At 42.6% G+C, this 20,643-nt stretch overlaps 1 protein-coding gene across 1 annotated transcript in view; it reads left to right on the forward strand.

The window, feature by feature from the left end:
- SPAG16 (sperm associated antigen 16) overlaps positions 1-20,643 on the forward strand; it is a 2,683,085-nt gene that overhangs the window by 58,347 nt on the left and 2,604,095 nt on the right. Inside the window, exons 3-5 of the mRNA XM_069615929.1 lie at positions 12,043-12,135; positions 12,662-12,789; positions 19,547-19,684. Of these exons, the coding sequence (XP_069472030.1) occupies positions 12,043-12,135; positions 12,662-12,789; positions 19,547-19,684 (359 nt within the window). The remainder of the gene's footprint in view (positions 1-12,042; positions 12,136-12,661; positions 12,790-19,546; positions 19,685-20,643) is intronic.

Here is a 20,643-nt window from a genome sequence, read left to right on the forward strand (position 1 = left end):
ACTTCGCCGTGCAAATAACCAAAATTCAGTGGCAGGGACCTACCTGCCTGTAGGTCTACACGAAACTGGTCCCCGAACCAAATTATGGACAAGACGAAAATTGGCTCCAATGTTTCTGCAGCATATGTTTTGGGTACCTTTTGGATTTCTGTTGTGTTAGGGTTGCTGTGTAACTCTTGTCAAGCTTCTCGGGTCAGAGACGTTTTTATGGGAGTGCAAAAGGGGCACTTTCCCAGGGCCCCCACCTTGGAGGGGGCCTCGCAAGGCTAGCTGATCTGAAGAAGTAAGATTACATTGTTCACCAGTCTTAAATAGCACACGTCCGTTATTTTATGGGGTGCTGCTGAGGCTCTAAACCCATTGCCTTTCTGTTTTGGCAAGTACATTCTGCCTTGATCAATTCATCATGAATTGCTTTCTGTGTTCACTGTGGTATACATGGTTTGTGTGTTCCTTATGCTACAACTCTGTTGCATTCTTTCCTTCCTGTGGGAATTATGTTGATCATGTGCAATAGGCAATGGTGAAATGCATATTGATAAATTGAGTGTCACAATGGTTCAGAAGTTAGCTCATTGTGTGAAGCACCCATTGCAGAGATATGTGTTCATATGCAACACTAGAATATCACATTCCAGCAAGGCTGGCTGAGCCTTTCCTATGTCTGAAGTGTATAAACCTGCCAGCCTATGTACTTGGTTTTGCAGAACAACATCTGCTATCACCAGCAATGTACCTATACCAGATAGGGGTTGCTATAAAAACTAACATATCATCCGTATGGTGAAGGTCTAGACATTGGTTTGTTCATATGTGTTGTAAAACCTAAGCAATCTCTTCCAGCGATGGCATAAACTGTTAGTCCAAGAGGTGAATAAGTATCCAAATTCAAGATTATGGAACAACAGTGTTCATATTTGTATCCTGGATTTGCCAGCAGACAATACAGTGATCCTGGTCAAATAATATATCTTACATTACTGAGCTGTCTTCTGTGAGGTTTGCTTTCTTGCATGCTGCTGGTATCATTTAGCCCATTACTTGATCTTTCTTCTTATGTAGGCCATTTGAGTAGAAGGGTTGGTAAACGGAAGAGAGGAAGAGAGCTGCCATATGTTGCAGGCCTCAGGCATGCACATTTTAAGGTCTGCTTGTTTCACACAAAAAAAGGTTTGCTTTTTGGTAAAAGTCAAAGGTTTTTATGCACGTTTATAAATGAAAATGTCACAAGCCATTGTTTTGGAAGTATTTAAAGCTTTAAAATACAAAAGACAAACCCAGATAAAATGTGTTAAATCACATCGATTGGTATGCTGGTTCTTACATACTTCCCTTGATGATGGAGAGAAAGAAGCTAGAATCATTGCCATTTTGCATAACACCCTTCTATAATATTTTGTTTAAAAATGGCCATGTTTGGTAATGTGATTTGTGTACTTTCCAAGTCAGTTTTTTAATAAAATGAGATTCTTTTCCAGTTCTTACCATGAACTAAAACAAAGAGTTCAAATGCAGAAATACCAGAGCTGGCCCAAATCCTAGCTTCACCCCTTCACCAATGTATGATCCCGGGCATCACATTTAATCTTGCATTGCATAACCTCTCAATATTGCCAGTCCCTAAACCTTTAAAATTGTCAGCCCTTCAGAGTGATTTCCTTCTCATTGTATGATCTTCAAAAAAGCCTTATTCTTGGTTTCACTGTGTTAATGGTGAGCTTATTGATATCGCACACCACAGGCATTTGTTCCTTTTGATATCTAATGGCAACACTATTTGAAAACCATATCCCACTTCTAATCTTAGTCTGTCTGGATAAAGACACCTTCCTGGTAGCTTCTAATCTGCCTCCACTATCCATGCTACGGTATGTATAACGTTCTCCTCCCTTCCAAAAGAGCACTTTTGCATTCTGTGAGGCAGATAATGTGAGTTCTCTGTCTGTTATGGGTTACATGTACCTTTTGCATACGGTCCTGCATTAATACTACATCTACCTTCCTGGATGGTTTTGATAAAAAGTATCCTACATGTACTAGAACAGTAACCCCTTTGTAGACTGCTAATGTTGGTCTTCAAATGCTACTTGTTTATCATTCTGATTAGAGCAAGAATGAAGAGGGCAAGAGGAATTAAAGGGAGTAAACGTGCTTATTAGGCTGCGAGACAGCATATCAACCTATAGGTTGTGAGCGCGACAGGTGGAGGGTGGGGCGCGACCAGTATTCTTGATCCCTTAATTCCTTTGGTTTTGTTGAGGGGGGGCCCCAAAGATGTCCGTGCCCAAGGCCCCAAAAGTGCTTAAGATGGCCCTGTCTCGGGTGGATTACTGCTGCCCGAGAATCGGATGCACAATGCATAATTATAATTCTACTACATTTGGTTCTCCGACCAACGATACTGCAACATGTTGGATTCTTTGAGGAGTCGTACCATCAGAATAATGATGAGGCACACTGTGGTCTGCAAATATATGCAGGTTTAAGAAGAGCAAAAAGTAAGGGCTGAACCCCATTTTTACGCTAACATTAATGTCAGCAAACCTTTGTACCCCAAAGGTCTGCAAAAAGTATGCATCAGCAAACATGAGCGCTTCAAAACCTAAATACGTCTGCTCAGGTCCATGAAAATGTAATGCAGGTTCCAAGCATATTAGTACCACAGAGAACTTCACTGAGGTCTCCAAACCCACTTTGCGCCACAGAGATCCCACTGGAAGCTTGCAACCCTATTCAGCACAGTAGAGCGCAATAGTAATACCCTTATGTGTTTGCTTGGAGATTTGTGGGAGAGCACTTTTGTGCATTCAGAGGAAGTGTACAGATGGCACTGTAGAGGAGTGACTGTGAGCAATAGGGACATTCCATCAATGATTTCCGAAAGACATTTGATGGAAAACAAGAAAGAAGCTTGTGCTCTCTAGCATGTCACTCGCAGCACATGCGTGAAATGCACCCCTCTTTCAGTTAACTATCTTCAATTTTACTATTCAAGCCCACTCCTCACCTGTGTCCATTCTGATCTCTGGTGTGCTGTTTCCAGGAAAGGGAAGCCATAGGGGAACCATGGGCAACATTGATGGGTAACGCACAAATCTGCTGTCCTGCTAGCCTCCCCTTTCTCTCTGTCCCCAGGTACTATGAAATACCTGGTGCCTAGTCGCACTCCCCCATCACTCTTGCATGTCTCTCTCCCCCTTCAACCACATGGGAAGAAAACATTCAGCCCCTTTCCCACGGTTCCCTCTGCCTCCCTTCCCCCTCTTATACGGTGCGGATTTGGCTCGTAGCACCACCAGAGCTGCAGGTCTGTCCCTTTATTAGGCCACCGGCTGCCCTTGGTAGCCGGCAATCGACAGAAAAGTGCCAATCGCAGTCCACTGCGATGCTCTCTGATGGCACGGCACCCGTGGACTAGTTGCTTTACCAGGCTCATGCTTCCAATGCTGTCACTGAGCAGTGCTACACTGCAGTTGGCCTCTTGGTATGTGAAACCAGTTACCAAGTAGGGTGCAGGCTCTGCGAGAGTTCACTCTGCTTTTCATTGCATCTGCAAAGACCTTTGTATGGGGTAGAGAAGATACTGTTGTCCCCAGCCCTGACATTGACCTTCTACTGGCTTGACGTCTTAGTAGGGCAACATGGCATTTAGAGGAAAAACAAGTTATCAAGTCTATGCTCAAATTACAAACCAGACTCGAAAACATTAGATTAAAATGATTTTTTTAGGTAACTTTTGCAGGGAATGGGCAAAAATAAATAATGAACGGGGTAGGACTAAAGTGCAATTAGAATGTCAGGATTACTGCGATGTTGTGACTAACAGGAAGTTTAGCACAAACTAAAAGTGCCCGTGAGGTTCCGGTGTCCCCTTCCTGGAGAGACACAATGCTCTAAAGGAAAAGTCTTTAAAAATGTCTCTGTTCCCGGGATCCCTTCACAGAAGATGTCAACAACAGGATGCCAATGTGCTGAAAACGAACCCAGATAAAACTGAGATTTTAATTGTGAATTCCAGTCCCTCACAGAATCCATCCTTCTGGCCTGACAATTTTGGGCAATGTCCAGAAACAAAAGGTGAGGTTAAAACCCTAGCCATAATCGTGACACATGAGCAAACCATAGACAAACAGTTGGGAGCTATTACCAGAACCTGTTTTTTTTCTTATGGGGGAAAGTCAGACCCCTACTGCCTTACTTCACTTTCACACATCAGGTTATGGTGATATATTCTTTCATATCCCCTCGTCGGGATTACAAGAACGGCGTCTACCTAGGTCTCCCGTCTTTCTCTCTGAAGAGACTGCAGAGAGTACCAGACACGGCTGCCAGAACACTGATGAAGATCAAGAGATCAAGAGATCTGATCATATTACACCAGCCTCACACTACACTGGCTTCCTGTTAAAGGATAATGTTTAAAGGTCTCTGCTCACTCTTCAAAAGCTGAAACTCTTATTGTGATTCCCCTTTCTCTTCTACGTTCACACTGTGCCCCCCCCAGACGCGCTCTGAGATCCTGCAGTAACAGACTGGTGCACATTGCTTGCTTCGCAAATAGCGTCAGGGAGGTCGAGCTTTCTTGATACAGGCTTAAAAGTTATGGAATAGGCTACCTCTTACTATGCAGAGAGGGACTAATCTATCTTTCAGAAAGAAACTCAAAACTCTCTACTCTGGGTTATTATAATCCTGTCTAATCTGTGATGCATGGAAAAGTTTAGCCTGAGTTTCATTATCTATAGTGCCAAGATACCTACAGGTGTACATTTTCCCTCTATAAAACCATGAATAACATAACATAAAATAAGTCCCTCCTTTCGAAAAGAAAAAAATTCTTCAATGTTTATTTATTAACTACAAATTTAATATAACGTGAAGAAGGCATGAATGCGCACGTGCAATTCCCAATAATTGCATATAACCATTCAATACAAAACGTTAGACTAAAACAACGATTATTAAAACAAACACAAAGATTTAAGAAGCAAAGGAAATTAAAATCAATACCCACATATTTCAATGTGGACTTCCAAAACCATGCTTTTATCATCTTCCTAAAATGTTGGTACTCCGGAATTTTATGTAATTCAACTGATAGCAGATACAAAAAAATTAACGGCAGCCCCTGAAAAAGATCTTTAGAAGAGAATGCACGCTTAAACATAGGTGCTTCAAGAAGTACAGAGTCTCGACTGCGGAGACCTCTTGATCCTCCAGTGATTTTTAGTTTAGCAGCGAGATGTGTGGGGGTCTGAAAATGAATCACTTTGAAAATTATGCTTAACAGTTTATATATGAGCAACGCCTCTAAGGAAACCGATGTAGGCAGTACAGAATCGGGCTCATATGGTCAAATCTTCTGACTCGCGAAATCGCGCATGCAGCTGGATGAAGTACTGCTTTTAAACGTGCTAATGTCATCTGTAGGATTCCATTTAAAATCGAATTGCCATAATCAATTCTAGACAATACCAGAAATTGGACTAAGGTCCTAAAATGATCAATCCAAACATAGTTCTTCACAGCTGTTAACGCAAAAAGTGATTTGCAGACCTAATCAGCCTATTAATAGAAGGAGTGAAAGATATGTTTTCATCGATATCAAAACCTAATGATTTGGCTATAGAGGCAGGGTCATTTAATGACCCAACTCTGCTGGATTTACTACACCACTAATGCTTGATTTGAGGAGGAGCTGGTGAATAAGAGACACTCCGTCTTTGGGAGATTTTAGTTTTAGAAAATATGAGGAAATCCAGGATTCCAGCTCTGTTTAAAAATTACGTAACTACTGCAAATCATGCTCAGATGAGATTCTAAAATATACCAGAGTGTCATCAGCATATTGATGAATATCAACTCCATATTTAGCCATTAAGTTCCACAACGCCTATAATTTGAATAACATCGGAAAAAGAATTGACCCCTGAAGCACTCCGGAGTGAACAATAAATAAGTCAGAGCACGAGTTGCCAACACAACAAATGATTTCCTATTTAATGTCTTATGCGGGTAAAATAGCTTAGCGGGTTGAGCGCTCACTGCTGCTGCGATCTGAGTGTGATCTGGAGGTCACAAGTTCGAATCCCAGCAAGGCCAACTCGGCCTTTCATCCTTCAGAGGTCGATCAATAAGTACCAATTTCGGTTGGGTGATATTGTATGTAAATATGTGCTCTGTCTAGCGCTTTGGATAAAGGCGCTATATAAATAACACATCATTATCATTAATGAAACCAATGGTTTCTTCAATGCAGTCTCTGGTTGTCCCTGTTCTGGGACTTGCTTGTTTCGGGGGTTCTTGGCCAATCCTTCACTGGCACTAGTTTCACTGTGATGTCTCACAATTTCTCCTCCTCCTTCTCTGAACCTCATCCTGATCAGCCTGTGGTCCATTTTTCTCTGAATTCCCCAGCATGATAGGCAACCACAGTAGAAATGTATGGGTCCAGCATCGAGAAAGGGAAGGGCCTTGATCTATGTTGTTGCAACTCCCAGAGTCCTGAAAATGGGCCAGGTGTGCAGGTCATGGTTAAAGGGCAGCCATCTACTCTACGGTGAAGAGGAAGTGCCAAGTATCATCCACACTCCAGCCGCCCCTTTCATAGTACCCGGTACTTTCACGCCAAAGTATGTGACGTATGAAGAACAAATAAACCAGCAAAAAGCAGCGGTTGGGCTCTACCCAGTGCCTATCAGAGTAACAGCACCTATTGAAGTACCAACACCTAAGAGAACCTGGACCGTAAGGTACCCATTGAGAAAACCCTATCTACAGTCAAGACAAAATGACGGTTGTCAGAATGGAATACCCGAAGAAGCCAAGAAGATAATAAAGGAAGATGCATGGTGATGTCATAAAACATCGGACTGAAACACACATAGATGATATAAAACCAGAGAATGCTGATGGAAAACAAAGTCAAAAGGAAATACTATGGATAAATGACATCTTGAACCCAAGATGAAGAAACTTAGGCCATGTACACGATGAAGATATTCGGTTAGTTTAAGCGTGTACAGATGCAAGAAGCCGCAAGAAGCAAAGAAATTGTGAAGCGTGCTTATGCTTAATAGTAAATAGATTACAGCAAGCGCCAACATATACATATATATATATCTCCCAAAAGCACTTTATACATGAGTATAATTCCACTACGCACATGAGCAGAATTGAACAAAGGTTATTAAAGGTCTCAAGAGGAGAGTGTTGCAGCAAACGAATAGAGAATTAAGACGGAGCGAAACTCACTTGAGGGTAACCATGCCAAGAAGCCAAGGTCGTATCTGTTTGGAAAAGGCCAACAGTGGATACAATTAAGGAGACAAGAATAGAGTACCCTGTTTAGAAAGGTCAAGATAAGCCACAGATGGTAGAAGACTGGCAGAATTAAATCAAATACATGAAAATACATGAAGAAGAGGCCGATTTGACTGTGTTCTAGTCACGTGACCGGGCAGGCTGGAAGAGTGAGACTTTCACACCTACGCATGGATCTTTGCCATGCCTATACTCCTTAAAAGTTCTCGGACCAAGAAGCAGGCTTGAGGCCAAACTACAAAGCAGTAATTGACACATGACCACTGAGGTGATGATTGATTGTAACATAATTGGAGGGAAGCTGGGATGCAGACAAACTCCCTGCACCTGGCTGGACTTTCTGCATGCTGCTAGACGTAAGTGGAAAAGTATGAGTGGGGTTGATGCCAACCCTATCGTAGTTGACCGTGTAATTTAGGGTCCTATAGAGAGTAGAGCCAATGGGACGTCATACTTTTAGGGACGTTCATAGTGGCCATTTTGAAGGAAGAGCTTAGTTGCCCCACCTGCCATTAATTATCCAATCCCCTCTCCCCGTTACCACATACAGATATAGTACCTATGATAAAGTTACCTTCCTATAACCAATCACGTTGCATGTTAGGTTTTTAAGGTTGCACGTCAATGATGACGCGTTTTTGCTATAAATACTGTGTTTTTTTAAATTAAGGGGAGTTGGAAGCGAGAGAGACGATCGAGTGGTTGCTGATGTTCATTGTAGTACCCATTTTATGTACTTGTCACTAAACAGACTCCCTTTGCCAAACTATTGAGTTATCATAGTTATTTGATGCATGAGTATGAATCTGCTTCCCCATCTATCTCGAGGGTCCTGCTACTCATCCTAAAGGGCTGTTTGGAGATCCCCAGTCAGAGGGCTGGCTGGAGACCATCCAGTTCAATGGGCTCATCAGTGTCTTGTAATTCCAGATTCTATCCACTGTGCATTGGCCAATCTCTTAATCAGTCTCTTAATCAGTCACTGCTCTATTCCACAGGCTTCCTTTTTACTCTTGCTGACTGCTGTTGGTTCTTCACTCTCAGGGCGTTCCGCCTCAACTGCTCTACTCTTCGCTCCTTCTCCCTCACACTCCTATTCCCATGTTGCAATGGTGTGCTTCCTTTTCCCTTCTCTCCTTTCCTGGGCATTCTGCATCTGTAACTAACTCTGACTGGTGTACTCCCTGTCATGCCTCTCTTTCTACCTCCCCACCCCTTATTCACTGCTTTGGGCATTACTTTAATTATGCTATGATCCTCTGAGCAGCACTCTCCTTTTAACCTCTCTTGCACTCAAGGTCTTAAACGATATATACACCTTTTATGCTCATCCTTATTGATTTCAAGGAATAGATCTCTGCTCTCACCACTTTATGAAAGTCTGGTCTGTCCTGGCGTGCTGACACCCACCCCCCTGGGCCCAGACTCCAGGGTCTTTATATAGAGCAAACTCCCTCTGGTCTGGCCAAACCCAGTCTCCTGGACCCTATCTTCTTGATTCTAGGCTCCTTGAGATACGCTAGGCTCCTTGTGAGGATCTGCACCTGTCCCTTCAGATTGGTGAAGGCCTGTGGCTGGCACCCCTTGCATGGTCGTTTTTGGTCATTTTGGATTCTTGGTATTGGACCAAGCCTTTATTTGGCCTGTCTGCCATCTTGTATTCCACTTCCTCTTTCCTGTTGCTGTCTAGCACTGTTGGGTAAAGACCCAGCTCCTCTAATTCTCCAGCATGCAAACAAATTGTGAAAAATCCTAGGACAGGTTTTTTTAATCCTTCTGAATTTGCAAGAAATGTTTGCTCCAAGCAAAATCGCAATTTTGTATCACCTGCGATAGGAGGGTCTTCCTGCAGACAATGGGTTGGAAAGTTTGTATCATTTGAGGGTTGCAGTCCTTTCAGAAAACCGCAAAATAGCAATGTTCTGTCTTGCATGGGAACTCTTTGCTCACAGAGAATCTATCCAGCCCTCTGAAGTGCGCCTACTGCTGGATTGCCTGGAAACCGTAAACTTGCAATATTGTATTATACACGGGAACTCGAGGCTCAGGGAGGATCTCTTTGGGCCTGAGCAATTGGTGTTCATCCAGGCTGAGATTTTCGGCAGCAGCAGGAGTGTGTGGGGGGGGGGGGATGTGGGTGGGGAGTGAGGGGAACAGTTTCCTGAGTGTGTAACGGAATATTGAGGAGTTGGTGTGTTTGTTTTCTGTCTGTGGGATTTTGGGTCTAGTCAGTGGGAGTTTTATTCTCTCCCTTTGGGAGGAGATGTCTACTGTGTCTGAGCCTTGCCTGGGACACGGTTAAGGTGACCATGGGACCCTCTGTGAAGCCATCATACTTTCTCTTGGAGAGTAACCTGGCACCCTTCGCCACCCCACGAGGGGTACCTGAGAACTTCATCACGCAGGAAGTGATTACCTTTGGAGTTTTGGATCAAGCACATACCTAAACAGTGACAGTAACACTGAGTTCTATAAAGGTGTTCAATTCCATGGTCAATGCATCCTGCAAGCAAAAGATAAACATTGGTCCACACACCTCTTCTACAGATCTACAGGGAAATCGCGACCCATGTCAAATCTCACAACAAATCACACCAAATTAAGTAAATGGCCGTTGACGTCTCCTACAGCCACCATTGGACTGCATCTTTCAGTTTGTCTTCTCTCCCAGACCAGCCTTCTCAGCGGCAGTCCTATGTGGGATTTAGAGTGTATTAGCTCTGTATTCGGTCATCGTTGGCTGCTTCCCGATTAGTCAAGATACTGTATTGGTCCTCGAAAAATTGTAGATTACCTGGCACCACCACCCCTAGTTCCCTGGGTCGGCCTGGTGGTTTTGGGCGTCCCACTCTTTCAGTGCTGTTGGTGCTTGGAGTATTCGAGCCAGTCGTCAGTCCTTTTCAGTTTTTGAATAGTTTTTCGTGTAGTGCTCACGCGGTGCTCCCAGTAAGGGGCGAGGATGTGGATGAAGTCTGGGGCATAATCAGTACCTCAGAGAGCAACACCAACGTCTATAATTATGTACTCCACTTTTTGGTTGAAAGTCAAATGATTGCATTTTTTATTCTTACCACATTTTTTACTGCATTTTTTTAATGGCAAAAAGGTAGATGGTGGGTGGGGGTTAGTTTGTTAGATATAAGGGCAGTAGGGGAAGGTGAGAGTGGGGGTGGAGGTTCTGAGACTACATTTTGCCCTCAACAATTTGGTTAAAAAAGAAAAGTGAACTTTTTTACTTTCGAGGTCAAATAATGCGTTGTTTTAACATAGAACCTATCATTCTTCACAAAGAACCGCTCTATAGTCTTCAGCCTCAATCACCATCGATGTTGATAACAATGGGGTCTGGAAAGCCCCGAAACCAAGCCCTGAGGTTTGCAGAACCTTTCAGCACATGGGCGGCAGACACTGGCCTACATGTGATGTCATGACTGCAGTAGCTACACTTGGTGCTCACACACACACACACACACACATGCGGATAATGCTTGTACAGATTGATCAGCATCTGCTCTGGATTTACAGGTTATGTTACCGTAGCAGCGTGGTCAATGTATAAGGTATGGCATATCGGTGACAAAACAGACGACAAACATTCACTTGCAGTTGAACAAGACACAAAATGAACATGCAAGCAACACACATGGAGATTATGATTCCGGGTGTAGTCATTTCATTTGGTCAATTCACGTCAGGAATTCTCAGATGGGATTAACATGGATGCCCAAGGTAACACTGGGCACACCTGGAAAGGCGTTCTTGAAAATCGTCATTCGCATAGACAAAAAGTAAACGTGCATGATGGAGGAGCACACAACCCTTCAAGCTGGTGGGAAAGCCACACAGCCTGAATGAACTATGTAATATGCTGGGCATATAGCATGATTTATGTTAAACATCGCTTTAACTGCCGTACTGGAGACCACTCCTTTTATTCCCATCTGCACCTCAGACCTACTGCTGCGCTCATCAGTACACTCTATGCTTCTGCCCTTATCACTTGACACCCCGCTGTACTTTCTGGGATTTCCAGCAGATGGCATCAGTCTAAAAACCCTTCTTCTAGAGTGAGGACTTTCTGTGTCCCAGGTCTCAACGGTCTCTTAATGAAGAAGAGCAAGAGGTTTCTGATTTATTTGTCATTGACGCCAATTGACGCCTAATCATCAGGGCAGGGTCGGGCTGGGGCATACACTTGTCTTGGGCACCAATAAAAAATGCGGCCCACGGTTGCAAATGGCAATTCATTCCTTTTGTGACATGCTTTTTCAGTAGTACCCAAGGGGGAGATTTTTGATAAAATGTGATGGAAATTGTGCATTTTAAAGAATAATCGTTCAGTAGCACTGGTCAAAACTAATAGCCACATGGTGGAGTGACTTATCAAACTGGCCCCCATGGGCCAAAAAAGTGGCCGACTTTGACCCAAAAAACTGGCCCACACTAGAATTATGTGTTTTTGGTTCAGTATTGCCCTATTGCCCAATAGGCCAGTCCGAGCCTGCATCAGGGATGGATCGAACTGTTGTAGATGCTCTTCCCACATGGCAAATCTCATGGATGTTTGTAGGTGTGGATGCCACAGTGGTGTGTGTGAAGAGATCTTGCACCTAGTTTCAGCATTCACTGCCTTAGCTCGGTCAGAAATGGACAACTCCATGCCTATTTCTCTTTGTGTCTTTACATTTTCTGGTGATTTTTGCATTTTTTTTCGTTTAGATTCCAGCTGATGACGATGTAAGTCTGGCAGAAGGCGATGAGGATTTGGATCGGGCGGTTCGAACCGTGCAAGAGAAAACTCAAGATGTTCAGGTAAATGGAAAGGAATACTTGCTCCATCAACACCTTATCATCATCCCATTGCAGAATTAACAGTGGCCTTCTGTTTTGAGACGCTTGCCCATTTATTATTCTGTGAGTAGGCAGCTAACCGCTTTACAGTAGTATATCACACCATTGAAGGGCCTCGAACCCAGAGGGTGTTGGTGCTTTTCTACTGAAGCTCCTGCACTGCACCAGGCCTGGAGAAGCATTGTTTTCATGAAAACAGCTTTCCAATGTCCCAGGGAGTTAAGAGCTGATTAAATCTGCCAAACTACATGGTGAATCTTAATAAGAGATGTTTTATTCAGTGCATTTTCTGAAGCAGTTCATTTAAAGTCTTACGAGAAAGGATTAAAGACTTTGTGTCTGCCAACTTACATATCGACTATCTTTTTGAACAGTATATTTTAGTGTCATTCTTTTGTTAACATTGACCCATTTTCCTTTTTCACAGAGCAAGAGGTAATGGCTGGAAGGTTTGGAATTAATTTGTCTTTTGCCTTTTCTACTGCAGTCCGAGAGACCCGCTGTCACTCCGAAGCCCCCAATGTCGCAGAGACCAGAAGTGGTGGATGACTTCCTTCGCAATTTCTTAATCAAAATGGGCATGGCACGGACCCTGGACTGCTTCCAGGTGGAATGGTAAATTCTCCTATTATTTGGGTCATAAAAATAGGATTGCTGGCTTTGATTAAATGCCTGTGTTTTTGGATCACGCTTTATGGTTGGGTTTCTATAGAAGGAAGGCAGCAAACCCCAAAAGAGCAGGGGAATATGGGAAGGGAGGATACTGAAGTGCTAGGCGCCAGTCACTACGACTGCACCCAGTAATGGATGGAGAAAACCTTGGTCTGTGCAGCCTGGACCAGCTAATTTATATTCCTTTTAGGATTGGGATAAAGCCAATTGGGCCAATAGAAACATTAGAAAGTTCTTTACAGGCCGTTGCCCCCTCATGCCAGTCAAGCTGGGCGAATTGCCTCGTATCTGAGCCTTCAACCTATAGCCCTCCCTGGAAATAATGACACGCTTGGTAAGCTTGAGGCAGGTCGGACCTGATCGCGACGGAGTGCGGGGGAACCTGATTTAAATTCAAATGTTTGTCTAATTGGCCAGGGCGGCAAGGGAAATCATGAAACGCTAATTAAAGGCAAATATAGCGTACTTAGCTCAACCAGTAATATATTTTAACAGCCCCTGTTTAAAAGTCAATTTTTAAATGCTAATTTCACCCGTCTTACTACCAAATCATGGAGATGCGTACATAAATGGTGGGGGCAGGAGACAAATGGGAGGGAAAGTTTGATTGCCAAAATAAAACAAAAAAACCTTTACACTGATTTCATGAATTGCAGGACCCAAGGTGCGGGTGCAGATGCTCTCTTGTTGGACCAAACTTCTCAGTATGTGAATGCATGAGTATCTTCTTGCGGGCATTCCCCCACCACTCGCTGTAATTATAAGCTGATTTCTGCTGCTGAGCAGTCACTGTTTAAATGTGTTTTTAGTAGGTACCCTATGATTGGACTTAGTCAGTATCACTACACCCGAAAAAAACTCACACCTGCAGTCAGTTCACAAAAGGGTGTCGACCCTTTCCCCGTTTTCTTTTTCGCTCCATAAGCAATTATGAACATGCTTTCAAAAATGAATCTCTCATCCGAGCATTGAAGTTGCCTGTAGTATATAGTCAATGTATTTCATATTCTGGAGCAGTTTGTACCTCTCCACCTGACTATGTGTGTGGTACTAGTGGACACAGTCGATTCCAAAGTCGCCATATGATGCAAGCCCTGTGTTACCAAGAGAGGCTGAATCCGTTGGTGTCATATCTGTATGGGGCGTTCGATTATCCAGTACTAGTATATATAGGAGCTGTACCAGAAGCTGGCAGGAAATCTTTTCATCAACTAGACAATAGAAAGAAGACAGACATCCACTATGGCTGGAATAATAGTGCTTTAATTTGAAGTTGCAGGATTTCTTTTTGTAGTTCTCCCTCCGAGCATGCCCACCACTCCCACCAGACTGGAAGACTTCATTTCAAAGGAGAGTCACTGGTAATATTTTCTTGCATACTCTTCTATCAAAAACGGGCACTCTTTATTGCCCAGTTCTCTCTCTTTTCCTCTGACCACTGCTGCCCAGTTCTCTCCACCTTTTATCTCCAGGCATCCACCACTGCTCTTGATTTGATTTTTAGAATTTGTAAACGCGCACCTGACGAATTCAATCGTATATGGGCGCAGATGTAATCTTTATGCTTGGCGAGTGGTTCAGATAGAGTTCCATTCTAGGGTCTAGCAAAACAGGTAGGCCTTTACTGCCCTGCGGAATGCTGCGAGATTTGTAATTTCGCGGATTTCTCTGGCTAATTTGTTCCATGCTCTTGGACCGTAAACTCCAAATCTACGGTCCCCTTTACTCACACACCTGGTGCGTGGAATCTGAAGCAAATTATTATCTGCTGAACGTAGTTGTCGGGTAGGGACATACTTCCTAATTTTATCCGATAGATATCCTGGGCCTATGTTGTTTACACATTTGAAAATTAGGCAAAGAACTTTAAATTCGATTCTTTGCTTTATAGGCAGCCAGTGTAGGGCTCTCCCTAGCTCAGAGATTAGAGCGGATTTTTAAACCCTATATACTAGCCTTACTGCTGCATTTTGAGCGACCTGTAGTCTGTGTAGCTGATAGATTGGTATAACTGATAATAATGCATTTCCGTAATCCAGTGTAGAATTGACCAGAGTACCAATGACAACTGCTCTATCCTCTATTGCAATGAAGGGTAAAATGTTTCAGGAGTCGAAGTGAGTAGAAAGCTGCCTGTACCTTTGCGCTAACCTGAGCTCCACTTCCCATGTTATCTTCTCAGATACATCCTAGGTTCTTGATTTTCTTAGAGAACTCCAGCTGTGTCCCCAGGAATCATGGGGGTGTATAATTGCTCTCTATATAGGCGATGTTTGGATACAAATATGGCTACCTCAGATTTGCTGGCATTCAGCAGTGGCTGATTGGCACACATCCAGGCCTGAATTTCCTGCAGGCATTGTTCCACTTTTTCTTATGTCTCCTTTAGATTCTGTATCCTCATGAATACCTGGGTGTCATCTGCATACGAATGAAAAGGAATGCTATGCTTCCTAAGGATATCCATGAGTAATTTGACGTATAGATTAAAGAGCAGAGCGGAGAGGGAGGATCCCTGCGGAATTCCACAGTTTAGTAGTGCTGAGTCCGACAGGAAATCTCCCAGGCGGACTCATTGTTCTCTTTTGAAGAGAAACGATTTGAACCAACGCAGGGCAGTCTTCCCCACCCCACCTGCTTCTATCAGCCGTTTAAGTAAAATCCCATGGTTCACCGTATCAAATGCTGCGGACAGATCAAGCATGACCAGAAGGGACATGTCCCCCTGGTCCGCCGTCTCCAATAGATCGTCCCAAACTGTTAACATTGCTGTCTCCGTCCCCACACCTGGTCGAAAGCCAGATTGCAGAGGGTCCAACAGGTTCTCTTGATCCACATATTCTTGTAGCTGGATTGTCACAATCTTCTCCAAAATGTTGGCTGGCCATGACAGCCCCGCTACTGGTCTATAGTTCTGAAAGTTTTTGGGATCTAAATTATTCTTTTTTAGTAGCGGCGTAACCACAGATTTCTTCAAAATCGTTGGTACCACCCCTGAAGTAAGAGATTTGTTAATGAATTTAATAATAAACGGTGTAATATCTGGGGCTATTTGTTTAGCTACTGAGGCAGGAATGACAAAAAGTGCATCATTAGTTGCCTTCAGCACAGAGAGCAGGGAGCAAACCCTTTCTTCTGAGACTTCAGTAAACATAAATGATTTGTGGTTCACCTCTGTTATCACGTCCTGGGTTGGGGTTTCTGAAGTACCTTCCATCATTGCTTCTGAGACCAGATATGGGTCTGATGGTTTAATTTCCCCAATCGTATCCTGTATTCATTCTATTTTGTTAATGAAGAAATTATTGAAGGCGTCCGCCTGCACTTGTGGTGATTCTGGTACTGCTGACGCACACTCAGGATTGACCAAATGGGAGATTGTAGTATACAATTCCCGTGGCCTATTCGTAACTTTATCAATCTTCTCAGGTATGAATTTAGCTTTAGCTTCGAATATGGCTTTTCCATATTCTCTTCGTAAGCTCTTGACCTGTTCTAGGGAACTCTGTGTACAATTTATTTCTCCATTTCTTTTCTAAAGATCTAAGTTGTCCCTTTTTCATAGCTAGATCTAGTGTAAACCAGGGATTAGTGATCTTTTTAATTTTCTTTTGTTGAAGAGGGGACTGTTCATTACATAACTTAGCCATGATTTCTGTCCCTCTATTGAAGAACTCTTCACATGGAAGGGCATCTTCAATCTGTGCTAAAGCATGTTTCATGGTCTCTGTTTACTACAACTTCCTCTCTAAGGACGGTCACTGCTATCCTGCTCTTCTTCTCTGCTGTGTCAGAACAACTGCTGCTACCTTCTTGATCTGGAACAACATTGCTTCACAGCTTTCTTACTGGGCACCCAGCTCAAAATACCTGCTTGATAGTCCCCAGTCCCCACCAACATGTACAGCCACACACAAATATCCAACGCTTCCATCAACCAATATCTAGTTCCACACAATATTCTTCATGGGATCTAAACCTGTTAAAGCACACGCCAGCACTCATCCCATTATCAGACAAGGACATTCAACACCAGATCTTTTGTAGCATACTCCCCTTCTTAGTTATGATGATGCCACATCTCTATGAGGGTCTTCATACAGGTTTATCCACAAATCGTGATAGTTGCGCGATCCAGCAACAGTCCTCCTCCTCTCTGGACCTCCTTCTTCTCTCTCATCTCCCATTCTGGAACCTTTAACCATCCCTCATCACAGTTTTCCAACTGAAGCAGAACATAACATATCTTATCTCCGACACACTGTACCTCATTACATCCTCACCGTTGCTACTTTGCTCACATCCCATCCCACCAGCGTCCCTCACTCCTCAAGACGCTGGTCCTTTTAACTTAACCTTAATTGGCTTACTGAATCTAGAACATGGTTCATGTATATCCGAAAAATTCCCTTCTGTCGATTTATTTAATACTTGCTTGTTTTTCTTTCCTTATTTATTTTTTCCTCTTTTTCTCACCCTGTCTGCTCTTTCTTTTCAATCCCTTTTCTCTGATTCTATCTTTTCTTTCCCTGCCTTTTATATTTCTTTATTACTTTAATATACTCACAGCCTTACGGCTTTGTATATACGCAACAACATACAGACAAATGAATAAAGCACAACATTGAAAACAACAATGACATGATTATTCACATTCTAGGCAGAGAACCAACATAGCACTGCGAGCTGTAGTGATTTGAGATAACTGGGCACATTGTCCTAACATTAAAACAGACCATATGATAAATTATCTAAAATCAATTCACATTTCCAATAAAATGTTACCATATAAAACATAAAAGAAAGGTCATTGCCTTCCATAAAATGTGACTATATTAATTGCACAGCATCCATGTCATATTGATTGTTATAACATTTTTAAAAATGTATCCTAATAGAGGATAGGCTAACACATTGCACAAAAAGATGTTCTAAAGATTTCAGGCGGCATATACGATCAACACGCGTTAATACCCTTCCTTGCTCCTTTAATCTCCAAAGCATCACACACATTAAACTTTAGTAAAAGATATTGCCTAAAAATCTGAGAGCTTTGATACGCCATAATATACGGTGGCCTAGTTATGCGTTCCTTTCTATATTGGCGGAAGGGACCACTGTGACCCTTAGTAGATAAGGACACTAAATGTTGCTCATAGCTAACATTTGTAATGTTCAAACTAAGCCATCCTTTGAACCTGTAGTCATGCCTCAAGCTTGGTCTACTCTCATATCTAACCGAATACTTGTTGTATATAGTCAATATTTTATCCAGGGTTCCCATACCGTGACAACGATCAATACGCAAGAAGGCCTGTAAGTAACTGACTATAATAGTAGCATTGTCTAACAATAACATTTTTTGTAGCACATAACTAATTTTTTAATAACATCTGCTACTATCCCTTGCAGTTCAAATTCCAAATATTGATAGTCAACTGCTAGATTTTGTGGCATTCTAAGCAGTTTGCGTAAAATCTTGGCTTCAAATTTTCTCAGATCAGTAAGATAGTTATCGCCCCATGCTTCAATACCATAATGCAATATCAGACTGATTTGAGCCGTATATAGCTACAAAATCGTATGAGCCGAGAAACCCCAATTGTTGCCAATACACACACTAATGGCATTTACCACTCGTATATTTTTATTTCGTTTCAGTCCAATGCTTTCACAAGTTCAAATTTTCGTCCACATATATTCCTATTTTTTTAAAAAAAAATTGTGTTATAATCAAAATTTGATTTTTCACAAAAAGAGAAAGTATTAGAAAAAAATGAAAGAAAAAGACTCTTACAATTATTAACAGACCAATTCATACAATTCTTTTTAAGTTTAAGAATCTACAGACACACATGTCTATATGATATTAACAATATTTTGATAAAATTAATTCCATATCTACAAGTACTCTGATTACATTTATCGTCAATGCCGTCTCTTGCCCAGTGATCAATCTATTCCAGAACATCACTGATGAGAGACCTGTCTCTAGATCTGAATTAGAGACAAATTTGGCAAAAACATTTTTTCTGGCATTTAGAGTGCCTTGGAAATGTCTGAAAAGATGCTCTAATGACTGATGTTTTAGGTCTCTGCAGCCCATGCATAAAATTGTGCCGCTTTTTTCTTGATCCCTTGTGATTTGCTCCCGTGTGAACTAAATTGAGCCGCATTCTGAGAAAATTGTTTCTTTTCTTGCGATCTGGAAATTTGATTAGATATCGCGGTAAAAAACCTAATTATATATTCCTATTTTGCACCTCATGTTTACCAGAAAATATCATGATTTTGCTTTTCTCAATATTCACTTTCAGACCAATTTTATTAGCATATAAACCTAATGCATCTATCATGACTTGAATGCCTTTTGGTCTATGGTCTAATAGAAGCAGGTCATCTGTGTATGCAAGCCAATTTACAGTTCCTGGCCCCAATTTTACGGAAATGTGTGCAAATTCTCAAAAGCTGTACTCCTATCAGCCAAATAGAGATTAAACAGCGTTGCGGCCACAATGCAGCCTTGTTTCACCCCACGCTTAGTTGACATAATTGCCGATAAGTTACCCTTACCATCAAGTCGGACTTTGATAAATCTGGGAAGAATTACCATGCTGTAAAATAGGTTGTACATGAAAACGGAAGTCGGAAGAGTGATGTAACAAAGAACATTTTTTTTCTTTGTTTCCTCTCTCCTCAGGTATGAAATGTTACAGAAAGGCCTTCACAAAGACACAGATGTGGGATTTGTCCCCGATGTATACAGCCACAACCAGATTTTAGACACAGAGGTGAAAAGTTTAAAGAAGGAACTTGGACAATACAAAGAAGCGGCAAGGTAGGTTTGTTTTGTTCCTCAATTGTTCAAAAACTGGCTTGAAGCATAGCTGGTCTGTCGTCGTCGCAGAGCGTTTCATTTATAGGATGCTGGTTCATAATCTCAGAATAGGCCCGGATAGCCTTATTCAGACAGAAATTCATAGTAACATGAACTTGCACTGATTTGGTTAGGCCGAACTTCAGTTAATTTCCTCCATATTTTTTGGCTGTGGGTAGTTGGGGGTAAGTTTGGCCTTGTACGTTTATAGAAGGCATATGGGGTGGAAGTTAATGATCCTTCTCTAAGGCATAGAATGCAGGTTGCTAGGGTAGTCTGGTGACAGGTAGAACATTGAAATTCCAGAATTTGTTGGAGGCCTGAGAGGTTTGCATGCGTTTATAACGACAACCAAAATAATGCCAAATGTTTTAAATGACACTTTAATTGTCATGACCCATAGAACTTGCCCCTTCTGGACTTCCTGGTCCTTATTGCACCGGGGCTTGTATTCTTTGTTACTCCCAACATGGGCGCAACAAGCGACTTGCCTCGCACCAGCTTCCACGTCGCACACGGCACGTTCTTTAAATTGGCCGCGTCTCCGCGCGTCTCAACGGTATCATTAGGTAGCGACTTGACGTGTGTGTGCTGTTCGGCGAATCCACTATTCCTAGATCCTGGTTCCTTCCTTCTTCCTTCCTTCACCCCTTCCCTATAATCTACTCCTGGAATCCCCATTCTTAGCGACCGCTATCTATTTTCCTGGACATCCTGGAACAGCGGCCTTCCCGGAACTCTGAATGCGCTCTGCAGCCGGACGAGACTCGAGCGAGCCTATACAAGACCCGATCCGTCCACAAGAGGAATCCTCCCGCGGAACAGAGCAAGAAGCGATCCCAGGTGAGACGGGGGGAGATTTACGACAGTTTGAGACGCCAAACGACCAACACTGATACTGCTATGGAGAAAGCAGTCCA

Source organism: Ambystoma mexicanum, chromosome 9 (assembly GCF_040938575.1).
Source record: "Ambystoma mexicanum isolate Mex_15411 chromosome 9, UKY_AmexF1_1, whole genome shotgun sequence".
Classification (NCBI taxonomy): domain Eukaryota; kingdom Metazoa; phylum Chordata; class Amphibia; order Caudata; family Ambystomatidae; genus Ambystoma; species Ambystoma mexicanum.